Source organism: Carlito syrichta, unplaced genomic scaffold (genome assembly GCF_000164805.1).
Source record: "Carlito syrichta isolate Samal-C Ts95f unplaced genomic scaffold, Tarsius_syrichta-2.0.1 Scaffold288863, whole genome shotgun sequence".
NCBI classification, from domain to species: domain Eukaryota; kingdom Metazoa; phylum Chordata; class Mammalia; order Primates; family Tarsiidae; genus Carlito; species Carlito syrichta.
In genome coordinates this window covers 46,307-62,847 of record NW_007232959.1, presented here as the reverse complement: position 1 = coordinate 62,847, position 16,541 = coordinate 46,307, and the positions used below count along the sequence as shown (strand labels likewise).

General features: G+C 40.6%; 1 protein-coding gene across 1 annotated transcript in view; it reads right to left on the bottom strand.

The window, feature by feature from the left end:
* Window positions 1–16,541, bottom strand: part of IFNGR1 (interferon gamma receptor 1) — a 25,636-nt gene that overhangs the window by 8,546 nt on the left and 549 nt on the right. The window contains exons 2-4 of the mRNA XM_008053911.1: window positions 6,772–6,886; window positions 5,884–6,050; window positions 3,435–3,607 (exon numbers count right to left, since the gene is read on the bottom strand). Coding sequence (XP_008052102.1) covers window positions 3,435–3,607; window positions 5,884–6,050; window positions 6,772–6,886 — 455 coding nt within the window. The remainder of the gene's footprint in view (window positions 1–3,434; window positions 3,608–5,883; window positions 6,051–6,771; window positions 6,887–16,541) is intronic.

Below are 16,541 nucleotides of genomic sequence, written 5' to 3'. Positions count from 1 at the left end.
CATGATTGCCTCGTTCACCTAGCCGGAGGAGAGCACATGGCCCAGAGGCTTGCTGCAAATAAAGGACACCAGGTATCTTACACGATCTCAAAAGGGGATCTCTTGGGCTTGCTCCAGTCAGCTTGACTCGCCCCTAACTTGGTAGCCCCAATGTCTTCGGAACAAACTATTAAACCTACCGAGTCTAGGGTGGAAATATCAGTAGCTGGAGGGGTTATATCATTTGTTATTAATACGGGAACTACATGCTCAGCTCTACTTAAATTCCTGGTCCACTCCTTCCTTAACCCCTTTTGGTTGTGGGGGTACAGGGCATTATATACAGGCCCCTCACTACGCCATTACTTCCATGTGTTCTGGGAAATAAAATATTTCAACACTGTCTCTTTATTATGCCAACGTGTCCAGTTCCATTATTAAAAGGGGACATTATGACAAAAATTAAAACTCGTATTATTCTTTACCCTGAGCCATCACCACTGTGCTTTTTGGGTGCCTTTTGTATAGCTTTAAATTTCCCTAATAGTTTCATGTTGGATCCTATTTAAGCAATTCCACTGCATATAAACTTATTGCTTTGGTTAAAACTCGAAGGTTAGGAAAAATGTAAAGAAAGTTGTTGGTGTAAGGTATGTTTTTAGTAAGAAAGGATAAAGAAAAGATAAATAATTGTATAGGAAAGAATATTGTATGGAACATTTTTGTTCTATAATAGAATGGCTGGTTAAAGAAAGTATAGAACAAAAATAGAAGGTTTAAGCATATCAAAAATGGTATGAGCATGTCAAAAAATGGTATAAGTATGTTGAACATGGTAGGTGAAAGTTTGTAAAAAAAGTAAGGGAAATTCTGTAAACACTCAAGGCTACAAAAAGGGTTCATAATTTTGTCCTTTATGGCTGCATAATATTCCATCATGTATATACATTCTTTATCCAGTCTTCTTTCAGCGGACAACACAGTTAGTTCTACACATACATGTTTATTGCAGCATTATTCGCAATAGCAAAAACGGCAGTACCATTCATAAAAATCTTACCACTCCCTGCACACAAAATCCTCTGTTCACTTCCCCCCACTATCAGAAATTCCCCTGTTCACAGCTTCAACTCAACCATCACTTGTCAATGTTACCTGTGCCCCACCTGGCTTCTTCTTCTGGTGCTGTCCCTAAACATCACTTAACTTTTCTTTTAGATATGTTATCTTCCAGGTTTTCTGTCTTCCTCCACAGTCTACTCCAAGACAGCTGGTTACTACCGCCCTCGGACCCACTGGAAGACTGGCCGGAACAAGTCGCGGTTCTACACTTACTAGGAACCTTCATGGAACTCTCACCTGCGGAAATCTACACCTTCAGCGCCTACCTTTGGGCCCTGCTCTGGCTGGTTCTGCACCCTTCCACCACCTTACCCCCACAATGCCCTCGACCAGCAGGAAGTAGCCAGAAAGAGTAACGACACCCCTCCCCATAAAAAACAGAAAAGGTGGTAATGAAGGGTGCAGGAAGCGACCAGAGGGGTGGCTCCCAAAATGGCACCAACACACCAGACAACAAAGGCCCTAGGTCCCGGCTTCTGTGAGCACAATTCCCCAAGCGCGAATTTCAAACCTTCCTGCGTGCGAATTTCAAACCTGCAAGCCTCCAATCCGTAGCCAGCTTTGCTGTGCGTCCAATAGGACCATAACACGGCATTGGCCCCACCCTGCTCCCATGCAGCTCCTCCGATAGGAACATAGCACGACCCCTTCCAGCCCCTGTCAGGCTGATAAATACAGCCCTCTCACCGCGACCCTTCTCTCTCTTGGTCTCTTTCTCTCTCTCTCTGTCGCTCTCTCCCTCTCTGCAGCTCTCTCCCCGCCTCCCTCCCACTTCCTCTCTCTCTCTTACTCTCTTTCTCTCTCTCTCTCTCTTCTTTTTTCCCGTTACAGATCCCCTCTGTAACAGCCCCTTTTAATAAATCTCTTGGTCCTGGCCAGGTGTGGAGTCATTACTGGCGCTGAACTTCTTTCATGTATGATTGTGTATATATGTATGAATGTGTGTATGAACATGTGTACATGCATGATTGTGTGTGTGCATGAGTGTATATGTATTATAAACATGTGTATGTATAAATGTGTGTGTGAACGTGTGTGCATATCTGTGTGTCGATGTATGAGTGTGTATGTGTGAACATGTATATGCATGAATAGGTGTATATGTACGACTGTGTATATGTATGAATTTGTGTATGTTTGAACATGCATACTTATATGATTGCATGTATATGCATTAAAAGTTGAATCCCTCCAGTGTCCTAAGAGATGTGGCCCCCCCCCAGTGACATCTCTGCCATCACCTGCTCCCTGCACTTGCCCAAGTCTCACTGTCCCCTTGCAGCTCCAATCACATGCCTGTTATGCTCCTGCAGGGCCTTTATCTGAAACTCTCCCCACGACATTCACAGGGCTCCCCTCCTAGTCTCCTTCAGTCTTGGCTCCAATTAGCCCCTTCCCTGTGGGGCCTGCTCTGACCACCCTGTTAACAATCAGTGCTCTACCCCCACAAATGCTCATCTTCCTTCTCTGCTCCAGAGCAATTCTCCCCAAGTTTTGTCTTTACTGTTCACTTCTGTACTCCTGGTACATAGTGTGTACTTGATCAATATTTGTTAAGTAAATTAATGGCAGCCATCATGGAGAATGGAGTAGAATAGTTCTAATCAAAGTGTGGACTCCATACCAGTGCCAGAATGTAAGTATATCTCCACAGGTGGACTGTCAATGTGCTCTTTCAAACAATGCTTCATGTTAGTTTACATCACCATCAGTGAGAAAGAAAAAGTTAAAATTATCCTCATCTTACCAGTGGAGAAATGGAGATATACAAGGCAAAATCCTAGATTAGAGCCAAGCTGCTAAATGAGGCAAAGAAAAAATTTAAACGTATTCACACAGTGTTAGTGATTAACTTCATGTCAATTTCCTTCACTAGCATTCACATTTATTTTCTTTTTAAAATCTATGATCTGTGAGTCTTGCCTGAATATTCATAAGCATTCTACTTTCATTACACTACAGACAGAAACCACTCATGTTAACTACAGAAAAATTTCCACTATGAAGAAAAAATATTTTTGAGTCAGGGTCTCACTCTGTCACCCACGCTGGGGAACAGTGGTAGGATCATAGCTCAACACAGCCTTGACCTCCTGGGCTCAGGCGATCCTTCCACCTCAGCCTCCTGAGTAGCTGGGACTATAGGTGTGTGCCCCCATGCCTGGCTAACATATTGATTTTTTGTAAAGACGAGGTCTTGCTATGTTACCTAGGCTGGTCTCAAACTTCTGGGTTCCAGCCATCCTCCTGTTTTGGCCTCCCAAAGCACTGGGATCACAGGCATAAGCCACTGTGCCTGGCCCCATTCTGAAAAATTGAAAATAGAAACTTACCTCATTTTCATCCACTCTCACATACACACTGTATATGAATGTGTAACAGCCATTTTCATAATCGTAATTAGCTTCAAGCTCTTCTCCACTTATAGGAATTAAAGGGTGAAGTACAGTAACAATGACTTGGTTTTCCTTCTCTCTGATCTTCAGTTCGGGTGGTCCAATTTTTCCTGGGGAAGGAGGCGGAAGTACAATTAGTACTGGCCTCGGAACTTCATGGTACATTTCATAAAATCACCCAAGTCAATCAATTAGCCTACTCTTTTTTGTTCTAAAGCAGGACCACATTTAAATACCTCCACAAAGATCTAGAAGATGTTCTAAGTGTACTTAAAAAGAAATGTTTAATACAACTCAGGCAAGAAGTAATTTTTTCTTTTTTTTTTTTTGAGAAAGCAGGATTTATTGAAAAAACAGAAAAGCTCCCACAGTGGGAGAGGACCTGAGAGGATTGTCCCTTTTTTTTTTTTGGAGTCAGGGTCTCACTCTGTTGCCCAGGCCGGAGTGTGGTGGCATACCCACAGCCACCGCAGCCTCGAGTTGCTGTACTCAGGAGATCCTACTGCCTCAGCCTCCCAAGTACCTGGAACTACGGGTACATGCCACCAAGCCTGGCTAATTTTTTTTTTTTTAATTGTAGAGACGAGGTCTTGCCAAGTTGCCCAGGCTGGTCTCGAACCCCTGGACACAGGCAATCCTCTCACCTTGGCCTTCCAAAGTGCTGGGATTACAGGTATGAGCCACCATGCCTGGCCTAAGGCGTACTCTTGAATCTAAGCTCTTCCTTATCAGATTTATTTCATTTCTAGTTCTAGAGAAAAAAAAGTTGGTTCTAAACCTGCTTAAAAAAAAAGATTTGACATTAAAAAAACTCTATTAATTTGTCCTTTATCTTTGCTCTGTAGATTAAGAAACTTGGTTTCTAAAAAAATATTTCAGAAACGGCATTTTAGTTATCTTCCCTCACCAACATTCTTTTTATTGTGAAAATCCAAACTAGATGTTCATGTATTCAACAAATATGCATTTTGTGTCAATGGCTCATTGTTGGTGAGCCATTTATCTATTCTTCACACACTTACTGTGAACTACTGTGTGCCAGGCAGGTCTATCTTTATGCACCAGTGTATCACCAGGATGTAGCATGCTTTCTGGCACACAGTAGACCCTTGATAAATCTGCATGAAAAAAATCTGACATATAGATGACATGGCTATCAGATGACAAAGGTGTGGATGCTGGGGAATAAAAATATTTAAAGGGCCCTTGGAGAAAGGACTGTGGAAGAGACAGTCTGAAAAGCAAAAGCAGGAAAAGGAAGGAAGTGAAGCTAGAAGAAAAGGTACTGAGGGACTAGAAGACTAGGGAAGAGTCAAGTGACTAGAGCTTTCTTTAACTCAGGAGTGAAGGTCTGAATGCTAAGGCAGGATGTCATAGTCAGAAAATGGGAGCTGGCACTAAAGATGCTAGGGTTTGAGGTGATAAAAATCAGGTTTGTCATGGGAGTGAGATGCTGGAAGAGTGAAGAGCTGAAAACCACGGTGCTGGACAGATTAAGGAATTCTAACATTTTTTGACATATGAAGGCGGTATTTAAATTCCCACAGGCGTTAAAGACTTAGAATGAAAGTTAGCTGTCAAAGTCCTCTGTGAATGTAACTTAGAAATGAATGACTAGAGCTGGGGAGAGAAAGGGTGATGCTGGTGCACAGTATAGCTAGACAGCATTGATTCTTATTTGTATGGGGTAGACATATCATGGTATAGAAGGGGCAAAGTGATGGCCACCTCTTAGCCCTATTTTGTGGGGCTTGGAATCAGAAGGGTTTTAGAAGCTGGGCTCGGTGGCTCAGCCTGTAATCCCATGCCTTTGGGAGGCTGAGGTGAGTGGATTGCCTGAGTCCGTGGGTTTGAGACCCACCTGGGCAGCAAGACCTCATCTCTACAATAAATCAAAAATCAGCCGGGCGTGGTAGCGCATGCCTGTAATTCCAGCTACTTGGAAGGCTGAGGTGGAAGGATCGCCAGAGCCCAGCAGGTCGAAGCTGCGGTGTCTGGGAGCGGCCACTGCACTCCAGTCTGGGCGACAGAGTGAGACTCCAACTCAAAAAAAAAAAGAAAAAAAAAGAAGCGCTTTAGATTTCTTTTGTTTTTTTAATTTATTGTGGATTATGCTTACCAGTTGAGCACCCCAAATTGAAAATCCTAAATGCTCCAATGAATAGTCATTTGAGCGTCATGTTGGTGTTCAGAAAGTTTTGGACACTGGAGCATTTGGGATTTCTGGACTTAGGATGCTCAACCTATACTGACTTTCTAAATTCCTCTAAATGTTTAATAGGCATTGCGATCATTTTTAGCAACTGCTATTAAAAGAAAATATATTCAGAATGCTTGTATAAGTGTTTTCCAATTTAAAATTTACACATGTATGCATTCTACTCACCATCTAGGCACAAATTAAACTCTTTTGATTTTACATAAGCAGATTCTTTTTGTCCAATCTTAGCTTTAACTTGGGCCCAGAGAGAACGTGATGGAGTACCAAAGTGCTCAGAAATATTACAATAATGATGAGAAATATTGATGCAGGCATCACTCCAATGTGTTTTCCTAAAGGTAAAGGAGTAAAAAATACAATGATAACTTTTACTGTTATCAGATAAACACAAAACGTCTAGTCTGTGCTTTGTTTTTCATTCATAGCATAGAGCTGGGAGAAAGAACTGAATACAAACAGGATGGAGAAGCTAGACAAAATAAACCCTTATTCTTTGGCTGGAAGTACCAAAGCCAGTAAAGTATTGAAGCCAGAAGTAGTAAAGCCCTAACTCTTTGGCTAGAAGTACTAAAAATTCTTTTACAATAAAAAGGCTCAATTTAAAATGTAAGACCTGTACAAACTACACTCCACATCTAATTTTTAAAAATCTACTTGTTTAAGCAACTCTAGATTTCACTAATATAGATGTTAATTATAGAATAAAACACATTACAAAGACTAAGTTGTCAAAAGGTTTTTAAAAATTTATATCTTTCAACTAAAAAGTACATATACTATAGGAGGTAAGGTAACACCTTAACTATTAGCTGTATTTGTCATGCCTTAAAATCTCAGAAGTTAGTGAACTTTTCTACTTCAATATTAATAAAAAGAAGAAATAAGAGGCAGAATTATTTTGCAAATAAGTAATTAGCATCCTTTAACGTTTTTGAACACCTGCAAGAAATTCAGGAAGTTCTGCCATGTGGGAAGGAAGCACGGTAAGAGAACACAGAGAGTTGTGGAATGTGCAAATAGAATAAAAAGGATAAATAAGAGAGCAACACTCACCCGTAGCTCTTCACTTGTACGGTAAAAAGAGGGGTCTGTGGCATGACCTGGTATTCCCAAAATACAACAGCGTTCATGTTATAGGATTCGATTTTAACATTGGTTGGTTTAGGCACTGTAAGAGAGTCAAAAAGTAAAATGGGCAACAGTAAGAAACTAACACTAATATGAGAAAACCATATTATAAAATGCTGTATTAGTCAAATACTTTATGTCTATTTGAAGAAAGGTAGAATTCACCAGGATACTGAAATTATTTAAATTAAGAGTAGATTTCTAGAAATTAATTTTATTGAAAAACGTACAGAAGAGTTCTGATTCATTTTAAATTATGGAAACATTATTGTGATATAAGGAAAACAAGTGAAGCATGAGGCAATGAGTTCCCATAATGTCTTAGGAGTTTTATAATTAAATGCACTGTCTATTGTGATAATTATCCTGAATTCATTTAATCCTTGGAATTTTTGATATTTGATACCACAGATTACATTCAATGTCTACAGAGGAACTGATTACACCAGGGATGGTCAATTTCACTCTAAAATACCACCAGGCTCTCAACCTACCTTACACCCAGTACTAATATAACTTCAGCACATTTTCCATAGCACAGGAATGGATGCCTAAAGATTGACTGTGAAGCTACTGACCATTCTAGTTTCATCAACATTCTGCTCTCCGGGGTGTGCAGGGCTTCTTACAAAACATACCCAACATTTCTTGCCTTTCTCTTTTAAACCACTCAGAAAACACTGTTGATAAGACTTAAAAGAGTCACATGACAGAACAGGCAGAAGTCATCTTACCACCTAATCAGACACTACCAAAATTTAGCTACTCAAAGTAGTCATTTTTTTCCCCTGCTCAGTGTAAAAAGTTGTCATCTACCACTGCTTGGAAAAGTGAACACACAAACATACCCTCCCATTCTTCATCTTTTTACAGATGAACCTGAAGGTATAGAGTTAGTGATATGATCAATCCTAACTAGCTGGAAAACTCCATTAAAAATGACTTACTTAAGTAATTAAAATAAATGAGTGGCATGGTAGACAGGAAAAGTGGCTTCCAAACATAACTTATCAGCATCCTTGAAAACTGTGAGAGAGGAAGAAGTTTCTACTTTTTCAAAGTGCCTTGGATGATAATGATCACTTAGGCTGTTATCAAGTGGACCACTCTAACAAGAAAAATACTCCCTGGGTCAAACATTAAAAAAACTGGGAGCCGGGCTCGGTGGCTCAGCCTGTAATCCCGCGCCTTTGGGAGGCTGAGGTAAGTGGATTGCTTGAACCCACGGGTTCGAGACCCGCCTGGGCAGCGAGACCTCATCTCTACAATAAATCAAAACATCAGCCGGGCGTGGTAGTGCATGCCTGTAATTCCGGCTACTCGGAAGGCTGAGGCGGAAGGATCGCCTGAGCCCAGCAGGTCGAGGCTGCGGTGGCCGGGAGCGGCCACTGCACTCCAGTCTGGGCGACAGAGTGAGACTCCAAGTCAAAAAAAAAACAAAAACCTGGGTTCTTCCCTGACTATTCTGCTAAACAGCTATTTCAGACTTTCTCATCTGTCAAGTGAGGTATTTATTTCATATACCTAAGATATTTGCTTACTGTTGAAGGAAACACCTACTATATTTTTCCCAAAGCAAAAATTCTAATCTTCAGGACCAAACTGGTGCATTGCTTTAATTTACAACTATTTAACCAATATATTATCTTTTCAAAGCAGAACATAGATCAAGAGTTTTTTAAGTAAATAGTACAAATTAGTAGACAATTAAATTCCACTGCGATTTTTTCTTTTTCTGATTTTTCTTTCTTTATGGCAGTGGTTCTCAGCAGGTGATTTTTGTCCCTTAGGAGACATCAGGCAATGTCTGTAGACATTTTTGGTTCTCATAACCTGGAGGAATGGCATGTGGGGGCAGTACCTCTGGCATCCAGAGGGTAGAGGCCAGGGATGCTGCTAAATATCCTATAATGTATAGGACAGCACTCTACAACAAAAATAACCCAGCCCAAAATGCCAGTGAGGCCAAGGTTTAAGAAATAATGTTTTAGCCGGGCTCGGTGGCTCAGCCTGTAATCCCACGTCTTTGGGAGGCTGAGGTGAGTGGATTGCCTGAGCCTGCGGGTTCGAGACCCGCCTGGGCAGTGAGACCTCATCTCTACAATAAATCAAAAAATCAGCTGGGCGTGGTAGCGCATGCCTGTAATTCCGGCTACTTGGAAGGCTAAAGCGGAAGGATCGCCGGAGCCCAGCAGGTCGAGGCTGTGGTGGGGCGACAGAGCGAGACTCCAACTCAAAAAAAAAAAGAAAGAATGTTTTATATGTTCATAATTTCAGGTTTTGCTTTTTTGTTTAGGGGGGGAAACTAATTTAAAAACAGAATGCTTTATAGTAAAAACCAATATATTTCATGGCTCTCCCCAACCAAATGAATAGATTTGGTTGATGCCAAAATATCTAATTTCTATATTATTTACAAAAGTAGTGTAACGATTTGGACCAAAAGGTTGAGATTATGAAGCTGAGAGGGTGACACAGACTTAAAAACTCAGCACTAACTTGACCTTTCTGTGCCAGTGAGTGGACACCTATAATTTTTCTCCTGTGCTTCCCAAAGCACTGCTAAAGGCTGTTGGTGCCTATCATCTTTGGTTCTCTAAACAGCTTCCTTGCAGGTGAGCCCAAAAGAACTGTTGTTGCCTAAGAGTTAGCCCTGGCTCTTCTCTTTTGGTCTTCGAGTTTCCAGGACCATACATATCAGGGAATACTGAGGCTTTCATAAGATGGCTCCTTTTTCTGCAATATATTTGCTCAACCACGGAAACAACCTAGTCTCAAATAGCTTATAATCCATGCTTTAGATGGAAATAAAAGCCACTTCCCCTGCCTGGGGTTCAAGTCAACATATATCAAATAACAATCACACATATAGACATAATTTTGCAACCAGATAAGAGAGATACCTGATGCTAAGAAAACTCATAGTGAGTCTGAGTTTTCTTTATAAGCCAATTCTTAGTTTTAGCATTTTTGCTTCTTGAGAGGCTTGAGATTGGTTTCTTTTTAATAGTCCTTCCTATGATTAATCCAAATCTCACGTTTTACAATAAGAAGCAAGAAGTAACCAGATGGTATCTTCAACACTTTGCTTGGAAAATCTTGAGCTAGATCATATAACTCCTCAGGCACATTTTCTACCTTCTGTGTTACCGAAGGCAATGGTGTCGTTAAGCTTCCTGCCACTATATAACCAGGACCGCCCTTCCTCCAGTTTCCAATAATGACAAGTCCTTCACTTCCTTTTAAACTCCTCTTTTTAATTATCCCCAACAGGAATGGCTTTGTAACTGTATGTACTCAATCTTAAATTCCTGTATTTGAGGAAAAGGCATACAGAAGTCAATCTACATACAAGAATATCAAATAAAGGTGCATTTGTACTCAGGAAGGGGTTACTAAATCATACATTATAAAACCACAAACAACAGATTTGCGCAGCATGAGATTAGTTTTTAACATGAATCAAAGTATGTCTTCCATGATTTAAGTAAAAGCCTGCCGTGGTCAGACCAGGACAAAGAATAAATCATAGCTTTCAAAGCTACCAAGACAGACAGGTGATAGGCGGGTGCTATTTCAATGGGTAACACCAGAAAGAAATTACTATTAGGTTAAAGAAGAAACTTTTGAATATTTACACTAAAAGATGTAACCTGTGGTTTTAACCTGCTACCAGAAGAGAAACCACGTGGCTATTAGACATCTGCCTTTGTCGTCTTTGCCAAAATCACATGATAAACAGACATAAGTAGTTTTCTCATTAAGCTTCAGAATTCTGTACTCTGAAGTTCAAGTAGTTATATACCAGATTAAAATAATTAAGGCTTACAATAAACATCTAATAATACATCTACACTATGTACATAAAAATGTATGTAAAATAGCACAAGAGAATTATCTGTAGAGTTTAAGAAAATTATCTGTAGAGTTTAAGAAAAGGCCCTACTAGAGTGATTTCATGAAATAATGTTACAAATTTTCCCATCTCTTGAAAATGCCTGGATAGATAGTTCTATGTAACTCATGTGGCTTTGGAAAGGGGCTCAGGATTATTTGAAGCATTATATCTGCAAACTACCCAGAGTAAATGTTAGCTATTCCAAGATTTAATTCCCAGAACTCCTCTAGAACATGCAGTTGAGAATTTAACAGAACCATACATAGGAGAGAAGAATCCGTTTGCCCTAACACTCTAATTACAATGCAGAAAAAAGAAGAGCTCTGGTGGGAGTCAGCTGTTTCCTTGGAAAGTTGATAAGCCAGGAGACAGGATGTGCGGGGGGGGGGGGGGGGGAGAAAAGGGGGAAAAGACCGGTAAGGATCAGCAGGTGATGGAGCAGTGCCACTGACAGGGCAATGTGATGTCACAAAAAATTGCCGGTGAATGTAGGGCAGAGGGAGAGGAAAAAACCAGATACCCACAGAGTATAGTCTGAGGACACTAGCCATTTCCTCTGCATAGATGGGTGGCAGGAATTGGATCGCCAGAGCCCAGCAACTCGAGGGCCACTGCACTCCAGTCTGGATGACAGAGTGAGACTCCAACTCAAAAAAAATAAATAAATAAATAAATAAAAAATAAAATAAAATAAAATAAATAAATAAATAAATAAAGAGCATAGCTTGGCTTGGTGGCTCAGCCTGTAATCCCGCGCTTTGGGAGGCTGAGATGAGTGGATTGCCTGAGCCCACGGGTTCAAGACCCGCCTGGGCAACTTGGCGAGACCTCATCTCTACAATAAATCAAAAATCAGCCGGGCGTGGTAGCACGCTCCTGTAATTCCGGCTACTCGGAAGGCTGAGGTGGAAGGATTGCCGGAATCCAGCAGATTGAGGCTGCGTTGGCTGGGAGCAGCCACTGCACTCCAGTCTGGGTGACAGAGTGAGACTCCAACTCAAAAAAAAAAAAAAGAGCATAACAAATAGTGACTTGCACTCAACCTGTAATTAACCTCCCTCATTGTTTCCCTCACATCACCACCAAGTTACAGCTCATCCAACAAACATCTACTCAGCCATTTTTCTGATCTGAAATCCAGGACTTTATTCTTATTCCTGTTTATCCAATTTCATCTGGTTGGCTTTGGCCTAACATTAGTTCTGATCGGACCAGACCAATGTAGTTCCTGAGAGAAGTCATTTCTCAAGATTAATTTATTCCCTTTGGACTAATTCATTCTAAATTGAGAAATAGTTTAGAAACTAAAAAAACAAAACAGGCCTGTTCAGTCTATGAAAAACTGAAAAGAGGTGGAAGAGTGAGTTAGTCGCTGACCTTATTTTAAATTTCTCAGAGAAAAGCAAAGAAAACTAGCTGTATACCGTGGCAAGAAGGAAATGAAGGAAAGTAGGTAAGATCTGGTAAAATTAAAAAATTAAATAAATAAATATATACTTTTTCATATTAATCTGGATGAGCTTGTTTTTTAAAAAGTCAGTACAATTTCTCATAAAACAATTTGATATCAAAAGATATACTTGTTAAAATAATAATACCCATTAAGACAGGTACAGTGGCTCATGCCTGTAATCTCAACACTTTGGGAGGCAGAGGCAAGAGGACTGACTGAGTCCAGGGGTTCGAGACCAGTCTGGGCAACTTGGTGAGACCTTGTCTCTATCAAAAAATTAGCCATGCATGGTGGTTTGTGCCTGTGGTTCCAGCTATTTGGAAGGCCAAAGTGGAAGGATCACCTGAGCCCAGCAGGTTGAACCTGCGGTGGCCGTGAGCATGACATTGCACTCCAGCCTGGGTGGCAAAGTGAGACTTCAACTCAAAAATAATAATAATGTCCATTATTGAATGATAATCACTGACCTATATTAAACATTTATTACAGAACATCCACTGTGCTCAACTTTTTTATGCATTATCTCAGATAATCACTTTGACCATCTTGTGAAGAGGGGATTATCATATATATTTTACCAATGTTAAAACAAAGCCTTAAAAAAGTTACATGAAAACAATATGCAAAGTTTTGTTGGTTTTAATTGAGAAAAACTACTTAAACATCTGTGATTATTTAATAAAATAAAATAACCATATATAAACTGGAATTGGAGAGGAGTATCTTCTGTTGACTTCACAAGCATCTACTTCAAGTAATATTTCCTAGTTTTGTTACATTATCACAATTATATTATGGCCAATGCAAAACCTGAACAATGTATTACAATAAATTATTTCCTTAGAATGGATAAGCTTGAAATGGATACCTAGTATTCTAATTACTACTCATTAAGACAATCCAAAATAAAGACAACCCTTTGATAAGAAAAGTACAAGTAAATTTTCTTTTGTAGTACAAGTAAACTCCTTTCTGTCAGGAATTTACTTCATTCTGGTTCAAATCTCATTCTGATTCTTTGTTCACTTAAAATGGAATCATTTAGTTTATAAAGTAATTGCATTATTGCTGTGTGCTGCCAAATTTAGTGACAGAGCTCTTTAAGACTTACTTTTCAAATCTTTAGGTTTTCTTTTATATAGAATCAAAATGTGAACCTTTCAAAGTCTGTATGAATCACGAATCAGAATACAATGAAAAATAAAATCTAAAAACTTGTTCAATAAATACAACTAAAATGCATCATCTTAAGTATTTTTAATCTCTGAATATAGAATCCAAAGAAAATAATGAAAAATGCTAAACAACGCCCAGAGCATTATCCTATAGTCAGAGAATTAGAAGCACAGCAGATATATGAAGGTCAGTTAAGAGCCCTACATCTGGGGAAAATACAGTCTGGCTCTTCAGCCACTTCTTAGAGTAGCTGAAAGAAGGCAGCCAGTAGAACACCCTGATTTGCACGAAGAAACAAAACAAAAACAAAAACAAAACTTTCTGTGTAAAAGTACATGAAGAGTGAAACACTACTGATTAAGTGGCACACATGGATTTTATTTTCACTTAGGAAATATTAATTAAAGCCCATGAATGTAATACAATGCATTCCCAAACACTTAGATTCTCCAGAGATTATATCATTGTATTCTCATGCCTGCTTCCCCCTCTTCCTGTTCCTACCAGGTCCCCTCTTCCAAGATGAACTTCCACCTACACAGTCAGGTCCAGCAGCTGTAAGCATTAACACAAGGAGGGCACACCAAGTTCAGGCACTGGAAAGACTGGGAAGCTACCCAAGAGTCAGAAGCAAGTATCACTGTGGGTTTTCCTCCCACTCTCTGGAGATTTCGTGGTTTGAATCAGCTTTAGAAGCAGAGGGAACACAACAAAACCTAGAGAAATGTACTGAAAAATCTGAAAAAATGTGAGAGAAGTGAACTGAAAAAAAGAGCTCACTGGGACTTGTATTTATAAAATGCTGGAATATACAAAGCTGCAGATCCTTCCATGAGAAGCAGACAGGCAATCCTACTCCCAGGACATGCAAACTGTGCAGTTGACAAAGGGTCCCATGCTTGGGAGGGCCCTGTACTCAGATGGAAGAGCCTGCACTTGGTTTAATGCTCTGCCTGAGCCAGGAACCTGAGTCATCCTCCTTCCCTCTGCCCACATCCAGTCAGTCAGAGTCCTACTGATTTTGCCAAATGTTCCTTCAAACTGTCCTCTCTTCTCCAGTTAAACTACTTATCGACTCTTCCTCACACTTAAGCAGCAGCCTCCTAATGAACTTCCTCTCTACCCTCAAACTATTTTATAAGATGCCTGGCCTTTCTAAGTGGTATATCTGATCCTGCATAAAATCATTTCCCTTTGTAAAAGAATCCAGAGATGTCAGCATTAGTTAATAATGATTGGCTTCAGTAAGATATAGTGGGTGTATTATTTTCTTGGCTCAGCAACTGCACTTCTTTCAGGAATGCCATTTCTCTTCCTCTGGGAACTCTCCAACTCCACCCTCTGTGACAATAACCTTTCCATGTGACAACGTAATGTCCTTCCTATGCCAGCTAGCACCTGAACCATGCTAGGCCAATCAGAGCCTTCCCCTGGGATTTTGGTAAGATGCAGGAAGCTGCAAGATGTTAATATATAAATTTTTATATATAATATATACCCATGACCCAGAAGCTGTCAGTTTATATGACCCAGAAGCTGTCAGCATCCATGATTCTTGCCAAGTATAGAAAGTTGCCAATACCCAGACAGTTAGAAATAAGAAATGGAGAGTCCTAGCCATTTGAGATCCTGGTTCTGGCTTCTTGAGGCCTAGTTGGCATCTCTAATTTTCTGTTGAACTCTTGTTTGGTTTCTGAAGCAATAAATTCCTCTTTCTGCTTAAGTCAGCCAAAGCTATGTTTCTATCTCTTGCTCTTATATACAACTAGGCACTTCATTATTTGGTTTCTATCTCTCCTCCCATCATGTTTCCCCTCTTATCCTCACATACAGTAAAACACTGAATATTCCACTAATTCAATATGCCGTTTCACACTTCTGCTTCTGCCCCTCAGTCTCTCTGCACCTCTGGGTCCAACATTGGGATCACCTTCTCTGTTAAGTCTGTAATGATTCCCCTGGAAGAGACAAGCACCCACACTTTGCTTCCCAGAAGCCTGTGTGTAAGTTCAAGCGCTTATCACAATGTACATGTAATACAGTTACCCATGTGGATGACTGACTTGATAATGGCAGCAGGCAGGGTGGATAAGAACTTGGACTCTGGAGTCAAACTGTACAGACCCTTCTGTGCCCCAATTTCTCATCCATAAATGGGGATACCAATAGAGCCTATTTTATTGTTGTGAAAACAAAGTCTTTATGAATCATGAGTTGTAATAAAATTAAAAAGAAAATTGAGTTGAAAAGGTTTACTGATTTCATTGGAGCCCCTAATCTCAATGACTCTAAGCTTTAGAAAAGCTACCCTCCACATATGTTTCCTGGGAAATGTCAATAAGCAGGTGGAAATGAAATGTTCTGTGAAAGTTATGTGAAGTGACCTATGCCAGACTTCAAAGTTATGTGAAGTGACCTATGCCAGACAAATCGGCTAGTGAATGCTCATATACCATCAATCCCAGACTCAGACATAGGACACACAAGTTACTACCACGTAATTCTCAGCTGGCAGTAGAGCACATTCTCTCCTACCCTAAGGACCACCCTAAGAATAAAATATTTAAGTCACGAACTGTGGACGAGGAAATCTCACAGACATGCGTCACTTCACGACGCATTCATTCTACATTCTGAGAAATGGAGAAACACAACATGAAGCAATTTTGTCTTGTAGTAGTGTCACTACACAAACCTAGATGGGATAGCCTACCTCACACCTAGGCTCTAAGCTACGGCCTACGGCTCCAAGGCTACGAACCCACACAGCGTGTTACTATACTGAATACCGAGGAAACTGTAAGCACGATGGTGTTTGTGTATCTAAACATCTCTAAACAAAAAAAGCTGCAGTAAATACAGGATTATAATCTCATGAGACCGCCATCCCACGCTGACCGAACATGCCTTTATGCAGTGCACAGCTCTATTTAAAAGTGGATTTTAAAAGAGCCAGAGAGGCGTGATTTGTTGCCATAACGAGACAAGAGAAAGGTAACCGACGTGTGCACACCTCAGAGATCACGCCTCGCCTCCCCCGCCGCCCACCAGGGCCAGACACTGGGGTCGCCGGCGAGCGCGACCGTGGAGGACCAGGACGGAGGACCAGGGCGGGGCTTCCCGTCTGGGGCGGCTCCCGCCCTCCCCTCCCGTGCCCACCCGGCCGCC